Source organism: Chelonia mydas, chromosome 28 (assembly GCF_015237465.2).
Source record: "Chelonia mydas isolate rCheMyd1 chromosome 28, rCheMyd1.pri.v2, whole genome shotgun sequence".
Lineage (NCBI taxonomy): Eukaryota > Metazoa > Chordata > Testudines > Cheloniidae > Chelonia > Chelonia mydas.
In genome coordinates, this window is record NC_051268.2 from 1,035,092 (window position 1) to 1,046,558 (window position 11,467).

At 68.9% G+C, this 11,467-nt stretch overlaps 1 protein-coding gene across 1 annotated transcript in view; it reads left to right on the forward strand.

The window, feature by feature from the left end:
* KIF1C (kinesin family member 1C) overlaps nt 1–11,240 on the forward strand; it is a 36,004-nt gene extending 24,764 nt beyond the window's left edge. The window contains exons 6-22 of the mRNA XM_037887585.2: nt 137–315; nt 666–777; nt 1,014–1,091; nt 1,506–1,571; nt 2,032–2,107; nt 2,324–2,402; nt 2,583–2,731; nt 3,054–3,217; nt 3,686–3,765; nt 4,279–4,354; nt 4,662–4,741; nt 4,839–4,933; nt 5,602–5,685; nt 6,038–6,218; nt 6,443–6,515; nt 7,299–7,901; nt 8,807–11,240. Of these exons, the coding sequence (XP_037743513.1) occupies nt 137–315; nt 666–777; nt 1,014–1,091; nt 1,506–1,571; nt 2,032–2,107; nt 2,324–2,402; nt 2,583–2,731; nt 3,054–3,217; nt 3,686–3,765; nt 4,279–4,354; nt 4,662–4,741; nt 4,839–4,933; nt 5,602–5,685; nt 6,038–6,218; nt 6,443–6,515; nt 7,299–7,901; nt 8,807–9,526 (2,895 nt within the window). The 3' untranslated portion in view covers nt 9,527–11,240. The remainder of the gene's footprint in view (nt 1–136; nt 316–665; nt 778–1,013; nt 1,092–1,505; nt 1,572–2,031; nt 2,108–2,323; nt 2,403–2,582; nt 2,732–3,053; nt 3,218–3,685; nt 3,766–4,278; nt 4,355–4,661; nt 4,742–4,838; nt 4,934–5,601; nt 5,686–6,037; nt 6,219–6,442; nt 6,516–7,298; nt 7,902–8,806) is intronic.
* The last annotated feature ends 227 nt before the right edge of the window (nt 11,241–11,467 follow it).

Here is an 11,467-nt window from a genome sequence, read left to right on the forward strand (position 1 = left end):
ACCACCACCCCCCGGGCTCTCCCAGTGCTTCCCTGACCCCCAGCCCCCACCCATGCCTCCTCCAACCCCGCTCCCACTCCCCGCCCCCCCAGCACTGCCCCGCCCCTGCCCTCATGGCCATCTCCCCCCGCCCCAGGTGAGCTACATGGAGATCTATTGCGAGCGGGTGCGGGACCTGCTGAACCCCAAGAGCCGGGGGAACCTGCGGGTTCGGGAGCACCCCATCATGGGCCCCTACGTGGAGGACCTGTCCAAGCTGGCCGTCACCTCCTTCGCCGACATCGACGACCTCATGGACTGCGGGAACAAGGCCAGGTGAGAGCCCCGCCCCCTTCTGCGGGGAACCCAGGAGTCCTGCCTCATCAGCTGCTTCAGGAGCGGGGGCTGGGAGCCAGGACTCCTGGGTTCTCTCCCCGGCTCTGGGAGGGCAGTGGGGGCAGGTGGGTCAGAGCAGGGGGGCTGGGAGCCAGGACTCCTGGGTTCTCTCCCCGGCTCTGGGAGGGCAGAGGGGGCTGGTGGGTCAGAGCAGGGGGGCTGGGAGCCAGGACTCCTGGGTTCTCTCCCCTTCTCTGGAAGGGGAGTGGGGGCAGGTGGGTCAGAGCAGGGGGGCTGGGAGCCAGGACTCCTGGGTTCTTACCCTCCTCCCCGTCTCTCACCCCGCCCAGGACCGTGGCCGCCACCAACATGAACGAGACCAGCAGCCGCTCGCACGCCGTGTTCACCATCGTCTTCACGCAGAGGAGACACGATGAGCTGACCGACCTCGACACCGAGAAGGCAATGTGGGGGTCAGGGCACTGGTGGGGCCGGCCGGGCCCGGTCACCCATAGCGGGCCAAGCCTGGCTGGGAGGGGGCGGGGCCAGGGCCAGGCCTGGAGCGAGTTTCCTGGTTCTCAGCCTGGCTCAGTGAGCTCAGGGCAGGCTGGGGCGGGGGTGTTTGGGGAGGGGGGGGTACGAAGCCGCTGCCAGTCCAGCCCTCCTGACCCCCCCCTCCCCTGCTTCCTCCTGCCCAGGTCAGCAAAATCAGCCTGGTGGATCTGGCCGGCAGCGAGCGAGCCGAGTCATCCGGCGCGAAGGGCATGAGGTTAAAGGTGAGGGGGGGGCCCCCAGAACTGTTAACCCCCCACCCCCGAAGCTGCTGCCCCTTTGGGGGGCAGGGGAGGGGTGGGGGGTGCTGGAGCAGAGCATCGGCCACGGGGCTTCGGGAGCGGCGCTGGATTAGCCTGCGGGAAAGGGCTAAACCCCCCACAGTTCTACAGGAGCCAGGGAAAAAGACCCCCCCCCACACAATTGGGGAACTGGCTGAGCCCCCCCCACACACAATTGGGGGGGTCTCCTGAGGGGGCCGGCTGGCCGAAGCCCCGTGGGCACGGCTACTCGAACGCGGCCGGAGTGGGTGGTCCTGTGCTGGCGTCTTGGTGGGTCCGGACCCCCGGGGGTCGGGTGGGGGGGGGGGGTGTCTCTTTAACCCCCCCTAATGCGCCGGCGCTCCCTCCCCTCCGCAGGAAGGTGCGAACATCAACAAATCTCTCACCACGCTGGGGAAGGTGATCTCCGCCCTGGCCGAGATGGTGAGTGCTGGGGGGCGGGGGGATCACACACACACACCCCACAACTGACTTCGGGGTCCCTGTAGTGCCAGGCCCTGGGGGTCGAGCTGGGATCGGGGCCCCCCGAGTCCCGGCACACCAGACCCCTGGGAGCGACTCATCCCCCTCGGCCGGGACCCGGGCGCCCAGTCTCGGGGTTCTCGGTCCCCGCGGAGCCCCCAGGTTAGCATGGAGACACCCCACCTGGCCAAGCTGCTGGGGTTCCCCGTCTGTCTCCGGCGCCGCCAGTCCTGGGGAGGGGGCATTGGGGGTGGGTTTTGCCTCCCAGCTGTTGCACCAAGGGGAAACTGAGGCAGGGGTTGGCCTCGCCAGGATATAGTACAGCTAATCCCCGCTGGGTCGTGTTGGGGGCGTCAGCCCCTTCCCCAGCAGGGCCCCCCCAATCATGTTCTCACCCCCCCCCGTTATTTCCTCGCTCCAGCAAAACAAGAAGAAGAAATCCGATTTCATCCCTTACCGCGACTCGGTTCTCACCTGGCTGCTCAAGGAGAATCTGGGTAAGGCCCCCCCGATCCCTCAGCAGTGGGGGTGCACTGTGTGGGGAGGGGGCTGCAGGCAGGGAGGGGGGCACGGGACAATCCTGGTCAGGGGGGTGGAATATGGGTGTGGCCGCTGGGGGAATGGGGGGAGAAGGAGGGTATCCCTTGGGGGGTACGAGATAATGGGGGGAGGGAGGCCCCCCCCGGCTAATTAACCTTCCCTCCCCCCGGCAGGCGGTAACTCCCGCACGGCCATGATCGCCGCCCTGAGCCCAGCCGACATCAGCTACGAGGAGACGCTCAGCACCCTCCGGTGAGCCCCAAGGGGTGGGGGGCTGGTGCGTGTGTCTGAGGCGCGGGGGAGGGATGGATGGATGGAAAGGGGTGGGGATGTGGGGCGGGGGCTGGGCGCATGCCGGGGGGCAGGGCTGCTCTCTCTTGTCCAGGGTCGCTGACGACACCTCCCCCACCCCACCCCCCCGGCCCCTCCCAGCTACGCGGACCGCACCAAGCAGATTCGGTGCAACGCGGTGATCAACGAGGACCCCAACGCCCGGCTCATCCGGGAGCTGAAGGAGGAGGTGGCCCGGCTGAGGGAGCTGCTCTTCGCCCAGGGCCTCTCCGACGCCCCCCTCCCCGGCGGTGAGTGCCCCCGCCCCCAGCACACATGCACAGGGGGCAGAGTTAAGGGGATTTGGTGGGAGGGGATGGACAGGGTTCCCCCACTAAACGCTGGTGGCTGGAATGGGGGAGAGAGAGTGGGTGGGGAAAGGGGGCTCTGTTTTTAAAGTGGGGTCTGCCCCCCCAACCCCCACCCCGTTGGGCAGCGCTCTGGGCATGGGGACAGGGCAGGCCAAGGCCGTGGGTTAAATGGGGGTGGTCTAGGGGAAGTGGACGTGGGAGGGGGCACAGGAGGAGCTGGGGGCGTGACCGGTCCCTCAAACCCTCCAATGCTTCGTTCCAGGCTTGAAGCGGGAGGAGCCTGACAGCCACCCCCCTGCTCCCTCACTGCCCTACGACCCGGCGGCCGAGCCCCAGTCCCCCTGCCCCCTCAACGGGGGGTCCGAGCCCTTCCCCACCCTGGAGGAGCAGGTCATCTGCACAGAGGAGGCTATGGAGAGGCTGCAGGTAGGGGATATAACTGCCCCCCAACCTTGAACAATTCCCCCACCAGCCCCCCAGATCCCACAGCCTGCCCTCCAGCGGCCAGCCCCCTTTCTCTAGCTCAGTTTGCACCAGAGCCGAGGAGAGAACCCAGGAGTCCTGGCTCCCAGCCCCCCCTGCTCTGACCCACCAGCCCCCACTCCCCTTCCAGAGCCGGGGAGAGAACCCAGGAGTCCTGGCTCCCAGCCCCCCCTGCTCTGACCCACCAGCCCCCACTCCCCTTCCAGAGCCGGGGAGAGAACCCAGGAGTCCTGGCTCCCAGCCCCCCCGCCCTGGCATGTCAGGCAGTCTCCCCATGAACACCCCAGTCTCCTGCTCTGGGCAGGGTGGGGCAGGTGAGGGGTGCAGGGACCTGGCTCATCGGGGTGAGGAGAGACGGGGCCCCCCTGTGCTGGGGGTGACCTGAGCCCAACTCTCCTTCGGCCTGCGCAGGAGACGGAGAAAATCATCGCGGAGCTGAACGAGACGTGGGAGGAGAAGCTGCGGAAAACCGAGGCCCTTCGGATGGAGAGGTGAGCGCTGGGACTGACCTCGCCCAGAGGTGGGCGCATCTCGGCGCCGGGCGAGGGGTCCCTGTGTCACCCGCCGCCCCGCCCCAGAGGTGGGCGCATCTCGGCGCCGGGCGAGGGGTCCCTGTGTCACCCGCCGCCCCGCCCCAGAGGTGGGCGCATCTCGGCGCCGGGCGAGGGGTCCCTGTGTCACCCGCCGCCCCGCCCCAGAGGTGGGCGCATCTCAGCGCCGGGCGAGGGGTCCCTGTGTCACTCGCCGCCCCGCCCCAGAGGTGGGTGCATCTTGGCGCCGGGCGAGGGGTCCCCGTGTCACCCGCCGCCCCGCCCCAGAGGTGGGTGCATCTCGGCACCGGGCGAGGGGTCCCCGGATAGCTAGCCACCCCGCCCCAGAGGTGGGCGCATCTCGGCGCTGGGTGAAGGGGCCCCGGATAACCAGCCACCCCGCCCCAGAGGTGGCCGCATCTTGGTGGAAGTTTGGGGGGCGCACGGGGCAGTGACGTGGGTCTCTCGCCGCAGGGAGGCGCTCCTGGCCGAGATGGGCGTGGCCGTGCGGGAAGACGGTGGCACGGTGGGGGTCTTCTCCCCGAAAAAGGCAAGTGGCGTGGGGCTGGGGGGCTCATCGGGCAGCGATGGGGCGACACCACAGACAGGCGGCGTCCGTCCAGCCCTGCGCAGAGCCCAGCTGAGATCGGGGTCGGTGCCGGGCGCCCCACAGAACCACCCGCTCCCCAACTTTTCCCTCTGTAATTACCCCCCATCCCTCTCTGCACCCAACGCTCGTCAGGCCCCTCCATCCCAGAATCCCCCGGGGTGGGGCTCTTCTCCATGGCGGTGGTGGTGGGGGGCGGGCCGGGCCCCCCAAAGCCCTGCCCCCCCGCTGACCAGCTCCCCCTCTGCAGACCCCGCACCTGGTGAACCTGAACGAGGACCCGCTCATGTCGGAGTGCCTGCTGTACCATATCAAGGACGGCGTGACCAGGTGCGGGGCGGGCTGGGGTACCGCGGGGGGGGGTGGGGGGCAGGTTTGGGGTGTCCTGCCCTGCCCCCCTCTCACCTCCCCCCCCGTCTCCCCGCAGGGTGGGCCAGGTGGACGTCGACATCAAGCTGACGGGGCAGTTCATCAACGAGCAGCATTGCCTTTTCCGGAGCCGCACCGGCCCCGCCGGGGAAGGTGGGAATGGGGGGGCCCCCCCGAGTCCCCAACCAGCACCCCCAGGCTTCGTCTCTCCCCTGGGCAAACTGGTCACCTGGGCGTTTTGTTCCCGGCCCCCCCGCCAGGCTACAAAGTGGGGGCCGGGCTCTGCACCCCGGTACCCCGTCGCCGTCACACCTGCCCAGCACCGATCCCACCCCCGAGATACGTGGGGAAACCGAGGCACGCACACGGTATTCAGACAAAACCATTGAGAACGTTCCCGCTTCGGCACAGTGGGGTCCTCGGGGGCAGGACGCTCCCTCAGCTGGGCTCCCCCCTCCCCTGCCCCACAAAGGGGGGGTCTGGGGCGGGCGGGGGTCGTCTCTTGCGGACCCGGACCAGGGCCGCACTGACCCTAACGCTTTTTTCCCCCTCTTTTGTGCTGGCGGGAGGCGGCCAAGACGCGGAGCCACCCAGGTACGGATCGCTGGTGCCCCCCGCACACGCACCTCGTCCCCCCTGCACTCCCGGTCCCCAACAGCCAGCCCCACGGCGCGGGGCAATCATCCCTCCCTCAAGCCGTGTGCCAGGAGTTCCCGCACCCCACGCCTGGCACTCACCTCCGATCCACCCTTTCCGTGGGACTGGGACCCCCACTGCCCGCCTCCACGGGCACGTCTCACGGGGGCTCCCTCTCCCCACAGCCATTGTCACGCTGGAGCCGTGCGAGGGGGCTGAGACCTACGTCAACGGGAAGCAGGTGACGGAGCCGCTGGTCCTGAGGTCAGGTAGGGGCAGCTCCTCAGACGCCTGGGTTCTCTCCCCGGCTCTGGGAGGGGAGTGGGGCTGGTGGGTGAGAGCAGGGGGGGCTGGGAGCCAGGACGCCTGGGTTCTCTCCCCGGCTCTGGGAGGGGAGTGGGGGCTGGTGGGTGAGAGCAGGGGGGGCTGGGAGCCAGGACTCCTGGGTTCTCTCCCCAGCTCTGGGAGGGGAGTGGGGACTGGTGGGTTAGAGCAGGGGGGGCTGGGAGCCAGGACTCCTGGGTTCTCTCCCCAGCTCGGGGAGGGGAGTGGAGGCTGGGGGGCTGGAGGAGGCGCCAGGACTCCTGGGTTCGATCCCTGCGTCTGCCCCCTCCCGCTCAGGTAACCGCATCGTGATGGGCAAGAACCACGTTTTCCGCTTCAACCACCCGGAGCAGGCGCGGCTGGAGCGGGAACGCAGCGCCCCCGCCGAGCCCCCGGCCGAGCCCGTCGACTGGAACTTCGCCCAGCGCGAGCTGCTGGAGGAGCAGGGCATCGACATCAAGCTGGAGATGGAGAAGAGGTGGGGGCCCGGGCCCCCCGGCTCCCAGAGCGCACGGCGGGGACGCCAGAGAGACCCCCAGGGCCTTCTGGGATTGGGGGGATGGGCTGCCCCGCCCAGGGGGATTTTGGGACTGGGGAGTGGGGCGTCCCCCTGCCCCGCCCCGGGGGGTTCTGATGCGGGGGGCTCGTCCCCAGGTGGGTGTCGAGGGGGCTGCCCCAGTCTCACGGCGTCTCCCACCCCAGGCTCCAGGACCTGGAGAACCAGTACCGCCGGGAGAAGGAGGAGGCCGATCTGCTCCTGGAGCAGCAGAGGCTGGTAAGGGGGCGGGAGGGGGCGGTGGGCTGAGGGGGCTGGATTTGGGGGGCAGGGAGCTCAGGCAGGCAGGAGACAGCGGAAGGGGAGGGGTGAGCAAACGGGGGCGGTCTCAGATTTCCTGGGGGGGGGTGCAGAGCGAGGTGGGGGCGATTGGGCTGGACAGGCTGGGGATGAGGGGGGCCATTCTGACCCCCCCCCCCGTCCTGTGTCTTTCACACACGTCCCCTGGACATGGGTATAGACAAGCCGGTCAGGGGCGTGAGGCTAGAATACGGGGCACAGAGCTGGGACGGGGGTGCCAGCCGGCGGTGCTGACCCCGTCTCTCCCCATCCCGGCAGTACGCGGACTCGGACAGCGGGGACGACTCGGACAAGCGCTCGTGCGAGGGGCACTCGTGCGAAGGGCACTCGTGCGAGGAGGGGCAGGGAGGGGCCGGGGAGGGAGCCGCGGAGCCGGCTCGGGCGTGCCATCCGGCAGTGCTGACCCCGTCTCTCCCATCCCGGCAGTACGCGGACTCGGACAGCGGGGACGACTCGGACAAGCGCTCGTGCGAGGAGGGGCGGGGAGGGGCCGGGGAGGGAGCCGCGGAGCCGGCTCGGGGGCGCCGGCCGGCGGTGCTGACCCCGTCTCTCCCATCCCGGCAGTACGCGGACTCGGACAGCGGGGACGACTCGGACAAGTGCTCGTGCGAGGAGGGGCGGGGAGGGGCCGGGGAGGGAGCCGCGGAGCCGGCTCGGGGGCGCCGGCCGGCGGTGCTGACCCCGTCTCTCCCATCCCGGCAGTACGCGGACTCGGACAGCGGGGACGACTCGGACAAGCGCTCGTGCGAGGAGAGCTGGCGGCTCATCTCCTCGCTGCGGCAGAAGCTGCCGGCCACCAACGTGCAGAGCATCGTGAAGCGCTGTGGCGTGCCCAGCAGCGGCAAGCGGCGGGAGCCGCTCCGGGTGTACCAGATCCCCCAGCGCCGGCGCCTGGGCAAGGACCCCCGCTGGGTCACCCTGGCCGACCTGAAGATGCAGGCGGTGAAGGAGATCTGCTACGAGGTGGCGCTGAACGACTTCCGCCAGGCCCGGCAGGAGATCGAGGCCATGAGCATCGTGAAGATGAAGGAGCTGTGCCGGCTCTACGGGAAACGCGACCCCAACGAGAAGGAGAGCTGGCGGGCCGTGGCCCGGGACGTCTGGGACACCGTGGGCGGGGGCGAGGAGCCGGAGGGCCGCGGCGGCGGGGGCGCGAACCCGGCGGTGGACGACCTGCGGGCCCACATCGACAAGCTGACCGACATCCTGCAGGAGGTCAAGATCCAGAACAACATGAAGGACGAGGAGATCCGGGCCCTGCGCCACCGCATGGTGAAGATGGAGAGGGTCATCCCCATCTCCCAGGTGAGCGGAGAACCCAGGCGTCCGGGCTCCCCACCCCTGGCTCTGACCCACCAGCCCCCACTCCTCTCCCAGCGCCGGGGAGCGAACCCAGGAGTCCTGGCTCCCAGACTCCCCTGCTCTAACCCACCACCCTCCCAGAGCCAGGGAGAGAACCCAGGAGTCCTGGTTCCCAGTGCCCCCCACTCTAACCCACCAGATCCCACTCCCCTCTCAGCAGCGGGGAGCGAACCCAGGAGTCCTGGCTCCCAGCCCCCCCCTGCTCTTACCCACCAACCCCACCCTCCCAGAGCTGGGGAGAGAACCCAGGCGTCCGGGCTCCCAGCCCCCCCTGCTCTCACCCACCAGACCCCACTCCTCTCCCCTCCCAGAGCTGGGGAGCGAACCCAGGAGTCCTGGCTCCCAGCCCCCCCTGCTCTCACCCACCAGATCCCACTCCCCACCCAGCACTGGGGAGAGAACCCAGGAGTCCTGGCTTTGCTGTGTACTGGCCACTGCTCACCAGCAGGTGGAGCCCAAGCATCACGTCTGTCCACTGCCTTGGGCTCAGCCGGGTCTAGTTTCAGACTAGCCTCGACAAGCAGGGGGCTGCGGGTCGGGCGTGAGGGGCACCGGTCCAGGACCACATTGTGTCAGGCGCTGTACAAGCACAATGCAGCAGTGTCGTGTGCCAAGGGCCAGGCCCCCACCCCCCAGCCTCCTGCCCAGCAGTGGAAGGGACTCAGGGCCTGGCTCCCAGCCCCCCTTGCTCTAACCCACCCGCCCCTGCTCCCTCCCAGAGCCGGGGAGAGAACCCAGGAGTCCTGGCTCCCCGCCCCCCCCCCCCCGCTCTAGTTCCCCAGCTCTCTCTGCTCCAGAGGTGGAACTCAGGCATCTTGCCCCCTAACACCTCCCCCGTGTGCCGGCAGGAGGACGGGGCGGACGAGGACCTGGAGAACGACTGGAGCTCCCCGCTGTTCGAGGCGGGGCTGGCGGACGAGGCGGGGTCCCGGGACCGGGCGGGGAGCCCGGAGTCCCTGTGCGCCCGGGAGGAGCCGGAGCGGAGCTACGCGCGGGTGTGCCGGCTGATGGAGCAGGACCCGGCTTTCCGGCGCGGCCGCCTCCGCTGGCTGAAGCAGGAGCAGGCCCGGCTCCAGAACCAGCAGCAGCTCGGCAAGGGCCTCCGGCGCCAGCCCCACGCCCCCGGCAAGTTCGTGCCCCCCCAGGACTGCAAGCTGCGTTTCCCCTTTAAGAGCAACCCCCAGCACCGCTACTCCTGGGGCCCCAACACCGCCTTCATGGTGGCCGGTGGCGAGGAGCCGGAGCCGGAGGGCGACGGCCTGGGGCAGGAACCAGCCCCGGGCTCGCCCCGGCGCCCCGGCGGCCCCCAGCACAAACACTGCAGCCGGCAGCCGGCCCAGCGTCCCCACCGGCGCAGCTCCCTGGACGGGGGGAGCCGGGCCAAGCCCTCCCGCCCCGGCGCCCCGGAGCACTACCAGTCCCGCAAGCACAACTATTACCCGCAGCAGCACCAGCCTTACCCGCAGCACCGCCCCTACCTGGCCCCCCGCCAGCCCTACGCCACCCCGCCCCGCATGCGCCGGCAGCGCTCGGCCCCCGAGCTGCAGGAGCAGGAGACCCCGGTGTAACCGCGGCCGCCCCCCCGGGGAGGGCCGGGAGGCCGCCTCTGGCGTGGAGGGTCCTGGGGAAAGTCAGAGACGGCAGCCAAGCTGCGGAGGATCATGGGAACGTGAGACGAGCCGCAGCGGAGTGTGGGCGGCGCTGCACATGCTCGCTGTTAGGGCGAGCCACGGGGGCTCGTGGGAAAATCAGGGAGTGGAGGATCATGGGAAATTGGGGCGGGCCGCCGAGGGTCATGGGAAAGTTGCAGGGGGGAGTAACTGCGGCGCTGCAGAGGACCACGGGACGTTACGGTGAGCCACATTGGATCCTGGGACGATTGCGGAGTAGAGGATCATGGGAAATCGGGGTGAACTGCAGAGGATCATGGGACATTAGGGCGAGCCATGTTGGATCATGGGGAAAATCAGGGAGTGGAGGATCATGGGAGATTGGGGCAAGCCATGGAGGATCATGGGACATTAGGGCGAGCTATGTTGGATCATCGGGAAAATCAGGGAGTGGAGGATCATGGGAGATTGCGGCAAGCCATGGGGGCTCATGGGAAAATTGCAGAGTGGAGGATCATGGGGAAATCAGGGTGAACTGCAGAGGATCATGGGGAAAAGGGGGGAGTGGAGGATTGTGAGAAATCAGGGTGGGTTGCAGAGGATCATGGGAAATGGAGCCAGGGGTCAAGTTGCAGAGGATTGTGGGAAGTGGGGATGGGGCGGGTGAGCCGCAGAGGACTGTGGGAGATCAGCTCCCATTCTGGGGATGGGTGGGAAACTCCGCCGGGAGCCAGCCGGCTTGGCCCCATGCCCCCAGGGGTCTCTGGGTGCTGGTGCTGGGAAAAGTGGGGGGACCCCTGGTCCCGAAGGCCCCCGCCCCTGGGGGTGCGTCACCCACCTTGGGCCCTGCTCACCTAAGGACAATCAGGTTAATTGTAACCCCCCCTTCCTGGTCGCACCCGGGGGGGGGGGGGCTTGTCTTGGCTGCCCCACCCCATACAGCTGCTACTGGAGGGGGCTGCAGGGCATGGGGCTCCCCCACAAGCCAGAACAATGGGGGGGTAAATGAAGCCACTGGAGTAGGGGCCAGATGTGGGACTGGGGCTGCAGGGGGAGCCAGGACTCCTGGGTTCTCTCCCTGGCTCTGGGAGGGGAGTGGGGGCTGGTGGGCCCCAGGACTTGCATTTCCCTGGCTGTGGTTGGGGGGGCCGGTGTCTAGATGGGTCCTGAGCCTTTAAGTGGGTGGGTGTGGGGGGGGTTCACAGCTGTCCCCCAATCCTGCCCCCCTGGCCTCAGCAAAGGACTGGCTGATTTCCAAAGACTCCAGTGCCCCCCAGCTTTGAGGTCCCCCCTCCCCGCAAGGGGGGGGCAAGGGCAGAGGGGGACAAGCCCTGCCCCCCCCTCAGGTGCTGAAGCCCACACACCAAGACATTCACTGCCTTCAGGACCCCCCCCAGTGGTGTCCCCCCCAACTCAGCAGCGTGACCCCCCCCCCATTCAGGAACCAACTCCTGTTCCCCTAGAGCCCAGAACCCCCCCCCCCCACCGGGGGTCCCTCAGCTCCCCCCCCCCAGGAGAAGTTGTGGCCTGTGTGTGTTGTGTTTGGTGCATGCTGCTGACACCCTCACCCCCCTCCGTTCTCTGTGGTTGGATTTATTCTTTGTGGGGGGGGGGCAGGCCCAGGAATTATATTGTGCTGTCCCTCCCCCCCGTATTAAACGTGTAAACTGCCTCTGTGTCGTGAACCCGTGTCCTTCGGGGGGGGTCAGGAGTGAGGGGCACCGGCAGAGCTGGGGGGGCCCAGGACTGGGCTAGCAGCAGCGAGGGCCTCTGCCTCGGTTTCCCTGCCTCTGTCCTCACTTCGCCCCCCCGGCCCGGCCGGGCAGGCAGGTTGCCCAGGGTCACGGCTTCATGCCCAGCAGCGCTTGGCTCTGCCATGAAAGCCCCTCCCCGCCGGCT